Below are 6548 nucleotides of genomic sequence, written 5' to 3'. Positions count from 1 at the left end.
CTTTTATGGTGAAATGCTAAGCTGAAGTTTGAATGAGTGCTGTGGCACATGTACATCTACATTCATAAACATACATGCACACACAATGTATCTCAGTGTGATCTCGCCCCACTGAAACAAGTTGCCTTTACATCCTATTGCGCTCCTTTTTCCATTTCTTTGATAGGAAACTATGTGGCTTCTAGAACGTAAGCAACTATAGTCAAAGGACCCTTTCATTCGTCCTTATAATCTATGATCATTCTGTTTCTTATCTCTCTGGTTCTACAAGAGTCCCCTGACTCTGTGACTCACAGGAAGCATATTCTAGCTTTTTAAATTTTATATACTGTGCATGTGTTACTGTTCTTGTGTGTGCATGTATGTTTATGAATGTAGATGTACATGTGCCACAGCACTCATTCAAACTTCACCTTAGCACTTCACCATAAAAGCACTAAGAGAGAAGACATGTGCTATGGTGTGGAGTTTTAGGTGGGTTCTGGGGATTTGAACTCAGGTCTTCACACGTACATGGCATCACGTACATGGCACGTGCTTTACCCACTGAGCCATCTCCCCAGCCCTCATTCTAGCTCTTTGTTGCTGCTGTTGTCATGCTGGTCTACATCCATGGCAACGCTCCAGAAGTTACCTTAGATTCCCATCTCAGCGCTGTGCTTAGCTCCACTCTCACAGCAGCAGTCAGCTCGCTGTCTGGACCACACGAGCATCCTGTAACCAACGTCACCAATTTCCATGTCATGTTCTGTCCCTGCAGCCAGGCCATTTCTCCTGACACCTGTCTCCTCTCTCCCCTTCCCCAGCCAGGCCTCTAGGTGACTCTTCTCCCTTCTCAGCTGTAATTTCTGCTGACTTGGTACCTACCTATTTCAGCCAGTTTGAATTTGAGGCAGGAAGATTGCATAAGCTCAGAAATTTCTGGTCAGGCCAAAGAACAATGAGAAAGTGTGTGTTTGTGTGTCTGAGTTTCAAGGTATTTATGTGCCTGTTTGTGTATTATGCATGTGTTGTACATGGTGTGTGTTCTCATGCATTTATGTGTGGTTGTGTTTGTGTATGTGTGAACATGCATGCTCATGTGTGTATATGTGTAACACAGAGAACAAGATTATCAGCTTATTTTGAACTTTCACTGCTATTGATCTGCAAATTTGATAAAGCACCTAACTGTCCACTCCCAGTTTCTTCATGTAGTATGTATATTCCTAGACTTAGTTAACTATTCATATATATGGCACTTAACAAACAAGAGAATAAAATCATAGATATTAGAATTCAATCATTTCAAAATAGACTAATCTTTTGCTATAAAAATACATTGTAAGGGAATTTACTAGCAGCTAATTCTCAACTAATGAGGAAAATTTCCCAACTGCATCAATGTTTTCTCCAAGTGTTGGTGAATGATTTCTCTATACAGCTCTCACTTTCTTCTCCAGAGACATGGATGGTGACAATCAGACGACAGTCACAGAATTCCTCCTCCTGGGACTCTCTGAAGATTCAGTCCAAGAAGAGCTTGTCTTTGGGATGTTCTTGGGGATGTACATGGTCACCATCTCTGGGAACCTCCTCATCATCCTGATCATCAGCTGTGACCCTCGTCTCCACACACCCATGTACTTCTTCTTGGCCAACCTCTCCAGTGTCGACATCTGCTTTTCCTCAGTCACCGTCCCCAAGGCACTGGTGAATCACATGGTGGGAAGCAAGTCCATCACTTACACGGAGTGTATGGTCCAGATGTACTTCTTGTTCATATTTGGTATCATGGACGGCTTCCTCCTGAGTGTGATGGCCTATGACCGCTATGTGGCCATTTGTCACCCACTCCACTACACCCTGATGATGAGGCCCAGATTCTGTGTCCTCCTGGTGGCCATATCATGGGTCATCACACACCTGCATGCTCTCTTGCACACTCTCCTCATGGTTCGACTCACCTTCTGTTCCCACAATGCAGTGCCCCACTTCTACTGTGATCCCTACCTTGTCCTGAAACTCTCTTGTTCTGATACCTTTATCAATGATGTCACAGCCTTTGCTGAAGGTGGAATGATATTTACGACACCATTTGTATGCATTGTTGTTTCCTATGCCTACATCTGCTCTAAGGTCTTGAAGATGCCCTCTGTCCATGGGATAAGAAAAGCCATGTCCACTTGTGGTTCCCACCTCACTGTGGTCTGCCTTTTCTACGGGGCGATCCTAGGTGTTTATATGCACCCTTCTTCCTCCTACTCACTACAGGATGCAGTGGCCTCTGTCTTCTTCACTGTGGTGACCCCTATGGCCAACCCCTTCATCTACAGCCTGAGGAATCGTGACATCAAAGGAGCCCTAAGGAAGATAATTCTCAGGTCCTAGAATTTGAAATTTCTAAAGCTGAGAGGATTCCCAGATGCCATGCATTTTTTCCTTTTTACAGAGAGATCCTGACAGGTCCAGTACTCAGCAGGATGGCTCCTGGGATTAGTGATAGATGTCTGTGTTCATGTTTTGATTCAGAAACTGTCTAACGCTCTCTGTCACACACTCTGAAATTTATCTCTTCAAAGGGATGATCCTAAGATGCACATTTCACAGATAAGAGAAACTGAGAACACTTGGAAACGTTCTGAGCTGGGATGTCGTTAATATCTCCTGAGATACTGGCTATCACAGTGATCAGGGAATTTTAAGAGATATGGTCATCTACTCCTTTGGCCTCATGCAGAGCTGTGGTTACCCTGGTAAATGACCCACATGAACTTTAACTTACCCATACTAGACAACTAGAGGTTGTTGGTTATACAGTGTTCCATTCTCAGTGCCTCTGGTACCTGTGGTGGTGGTGATTGTCCTTTGTCCCAGGCTGAGGTCCCTGTCTCACATGCTACAGGTCAGAACACTACCTTTGGACTTCTCTTCCCATCTAACATTTCAGGGCTTTGGTCTTCAGCATGATTCTTAGGGATGCCTAGCAAGTGTCAGGAAGCCTTGCGTAGTGGCTTTACTCACCCAAAGAAGCCTGTGTCTGTCTGTGCACATTCCCAAGAGCTGCAGGGAACAGATTTTCTTACAGAACTAAAGTGTCTAGAGTCACGGCCTAGGGACATGGGTACTTGGATTAATGTCATGATTGTAATTGGAACTCAGGACTTCAGAGTCCAAGTGCAAGCCTATTCTGGAATATGGGTCAGAGTGTCGAGAGTTCCAGCCCTCTTCTAGTTTATACTAAAGGTCAAGTGTCCACAATGTCACTTGTCATGTTCTTTCGTCACATCCAAATAGTTCTGTCCCTTATCTTCTGGGTTGGGACAGTGGTCAGTCTTCAGTAGCTCTCCCTTCATGGTCTCTATATCCTCACTTCACTCCTTCCCCGACTCTACTGACTTACAGGTCCTTTGTGTCCTCACCATCAACTCCTTCCAGACCCTGTCCTGCCTCTGACTGTAGCGATCTCCATCCTGGGGAATCTCACCAATTTCTCTCCCTGCACATCTCTCTCCTCCACACAGGTTCCATTTGTTCCTCCTCGGGTGTCAAATGAGTCCTGTCACCCAACTCTCTCAGAAACACAGGAGATGTAAAATATCCTTTCTTCATGTAATAAAGCCTAATCGGTGATTTGGCACATGATTTCCCTAGAGCGAATAAAATCTCCTCCAGGCCCCTTATGAACCCAGAGTGTAGTAACCACAGGGTACGGGTGACCCTTGGAACAGACTCCAGTCTCCCCACGGTCTCCTCTACTCTGGTGGTAGGAGTGTCTCATCCTGTGTTTGTCACTATAACATACAACAGCCTTATTCAAGATGATGTTGGAATAAGAGTCCTAGGCTAGATGGTTACTGTTGTAGTTCGAATAAAAATGTCTCAGATTTGAACTCTTGCTCCACAGCTGATATTGCTATATGTGGGGTTTAGGAGGTGTGGCCTTGCTGGGGGCAGTATTTCACTGGGGGTATGTGACACTTCTTGTTCACTCTCTGCACCATGCTCGCCTTTGAGGATGAGTTCTCAGCTTCCCCATCCTGCGGCTGCCATGGTTCCCTGCTATGATTAAATCTTATCCCTCTGGAACCATCGATCAAAATGAACTCTCTCTCCTGTCAGCTGTGTGGTCACGTGTTCATCATAGCCACTGTGAAGGAACTGCTGCAGTTGCTCTCCTGGGAGATTCCCTTTTCCTCTGAGAGGCAAGAATTGTTAGAGTAGGCAAGGAGCCATTGAACGGCGAGAGCAGGCAGATTCTCAAAGAAGCAACTTCAAAAGTTAAGTCTAACTTCATAGTCATTTTGTGAAGTCCTAAAACAAAACCGAACTTTGGGCAGGCGACAGAAATTTTAAATTAGGTTCTATGTATCAGACTTACTTGATCCATTTCCTAAAGGATTCAGCTTCTTTCCCTTTAAATCTTTATTTATCTTCGGTAACTTCACACATGATTGTGGTGTGTTTGGTTCATAGGCAATTTAAAAAAAAAAGGAAAAGATAATATTTCAGTGTGGAGTCCTCAGAATAAACAAAGGAACAGCTGGCAGCACTAAACGGCCCCCAGGCTGATGGGGAAAATGTGGCAGTGATAAGATCAGCTGTGATAGTGCATATATAATATAAGAGATATAAAGCTAAGAAAAACTAACAGGGGCAAACCTGCTGCCACACATGATTAGCTGCCTCCTATTCCAGGCACACATCAGAGTGAGGGGCCACAGACAACAGGTGTGGTGTGACCGCAAGGTAAACTATCAGTAATGGAATGCAGTTATTTCTTTACATGGTCAAGAAGGTGGAGCCTATTTCACAACCAAGGTTCAAGTTTTTGTGGGCAGAACTCATGCTAACTATTTGCTAAGACTCCATAAGACTACTTCTTGACTCTTTCTTAAAAATAAAAATTTATTACATTTTAAGTATTTATTCTTGTGCTACTCTTCTATCTCTGTGTGTGTCTCTCTGTCTCTGTGTCTCTCTCTGTGTCTCTTTGCCAGCATGCATGTGGAAGTCAGAGGATTGTGGGATTCAGTCCTTTCTTTCTGTGAGAAATAAATCATTCTGGTCCATTTTCAGTATGGAGCTCATCAGGGAATCCCACCCAGCAGGAGGCACTGGGCTTCCATCTTCCCTAGCTAGCAGCTGGTGCCTGCTTGTCTGACTGCTTTTGAGTTTATCCTAGGGTTGAAAAGTTGCAGTTGACTATGTGACTGAGTCCTCCTACCTGGAAAGGGAGGGGCGCGTCTTAAGCCCCAGGAAGATGGGGAGTTTGGTGGGGACCCAGAAAAACTCAGCCAGTGAGATATTCAGGGGAGGGAAACACAGTCTGGAACATAAGAACCAGATTCTTGCCTCATTTTCTCAGGGTTGATGCCTTCTTTCCTAGTTCATAATAGTTTATTTTATTGTTCTGAGTCTCTAGTGCTCTTTTAAATTTGTTGTTCATTTTATATTATGTGGTGTTTTGCCCGTGTGTGTGTCTGTGTGTCATCTATGCACGATGTTCCCGGAGGCCCGAAGAACAACAGACCCCTGAGACTGGAGTCAGAAACAACTCAGTGCACGTGTGCTGAGAACCATACTGGGATCCTCTGTTAGAACCACCAGTGCTCCTAACCACTCAGCCACCTCTCCAGGCCCTCCAGGACGCTTATTATCAAGTGAGGATAATCATTTCTCACACTGCCACAGGGGATTCAATTTGAGTCCTCAGGCTTGGTAGTGAGTACCTTGAACCAGGGAGCAATCTCACTGGTCCCGGTTCTTTGGTCTGGTCCCAGTTACCTTCTCTGCCTACCTGTAAGTTTACTATTCCCCTGAACTCTTTCTTTCCATTTAAGTTTCTTTGGCCTTACTTCTGGTCTCTTTGGGTAAGTTCTCCTTGAATTTTAGGCAATTAAACCCAAGAAACAGATAGTTTTGAGTGCTCCTGTGTGTTTCTTTCCCACTGGTCTATCTTTTATCAGTGGGATATATCCATGTTAAGGCTCTTTGAGCCTTAGAAAAAGACATTATACATTTCCATTTGGATGTCCCGAACAGGCGGCTGAAGAGTCCTTCTGTAAACTCAAATAGTAATGGTGACTAGGGAAGGAGCAGCCTCCTTTGGTTTATCAGCCTCCACCCTTGAGTGTTTGTGGTCCGTAGACCTAGAAACATGCTGTTCTGGGACATGACAGTGAGAGGCTTGTCTAGACAAACTAGGTTTAAAGATTTATTTGTCTGGCTCTGGTGGAAGATACCTTTAATCCCAGCACCGAAAGACAGAGTTAGCAGGATCTCTGTGAGTACCAGGCCAGTTATGGCTACATGGTAAGGCTCTGTTTCAAAAACACAAAACAAAAATTATTTTTATTTTGTAAGTGTGAATGTTTGACCTTGTCTAATGCAATAAACGGAGTGGCAATTCTTCCCTAGGCCGATGGTTCTGGATTGCATGATGGTAGAGAAAGGGAGCTGAGCACCAGCATTCCTACACTCCTCTCTCTATTGCTCTCTCCTATTTAGAGATCCCTGTGATTCGCCATTGTGAGCTCCTGCCATCAAGACTTCCCATCAATGACCTA

General features: G+C 44.5%; 2 protein-coding genes across 2 annotated transcripts in view; both read left to right on the top strand.

Annotated features, from left to right (window-relative positions):
• Window positions 1–1446: 1446 nt before the first annotated feature.
• LOC101999322 (olfactory receptor 1361-like) lies at window positions 1447–2370 on the top strand. Its single transcript, XM_005350135.3, has one exon. It carries the CDS (start codon window positions 1447–1449, stop codon window positions 2368–2370), a length of 924 nt encoding a protein of 307 aa, XP_005350192.1.
• Window positions 2371–2689: 319 nt separating this feature from the next.
• LOC101991081 (olfactory receptor 1E1-like) overlaps window positions 2690–6548 on the top strand; it is a 6650-nt gene continuing 2791 nt past the window's right edge. Inside the window, exon 1 of the mRNA XM_013347068.1 lies at window positions 2690–2735. Within this exon, the coding sequence (XP_013202522.1) occupies window positions 2690–2735 (46 nt within the window). The remainder of the gene's footprint in view (window positions 2736–6548) is intronic.

Source organism: Microtus ochrogaster, chromosome 7, assembly GCF_000317375.1.
Source record: "Microtus ochrogaster isolate Prairie Vole_2 chromosome 7, MicOch1.0, whole genome shotgun sequence".
Lineage (NCBI taxonomy): Eukaryota > Metazoa > Chordata > Mammalia > Rodentia > Cricetidae > Microtus > Microtus ochrogaster.
Note: the sequence above shows the minus strand (reverse complement) of the source record. Positions and strands in the feature narration are given on the sequence as shown.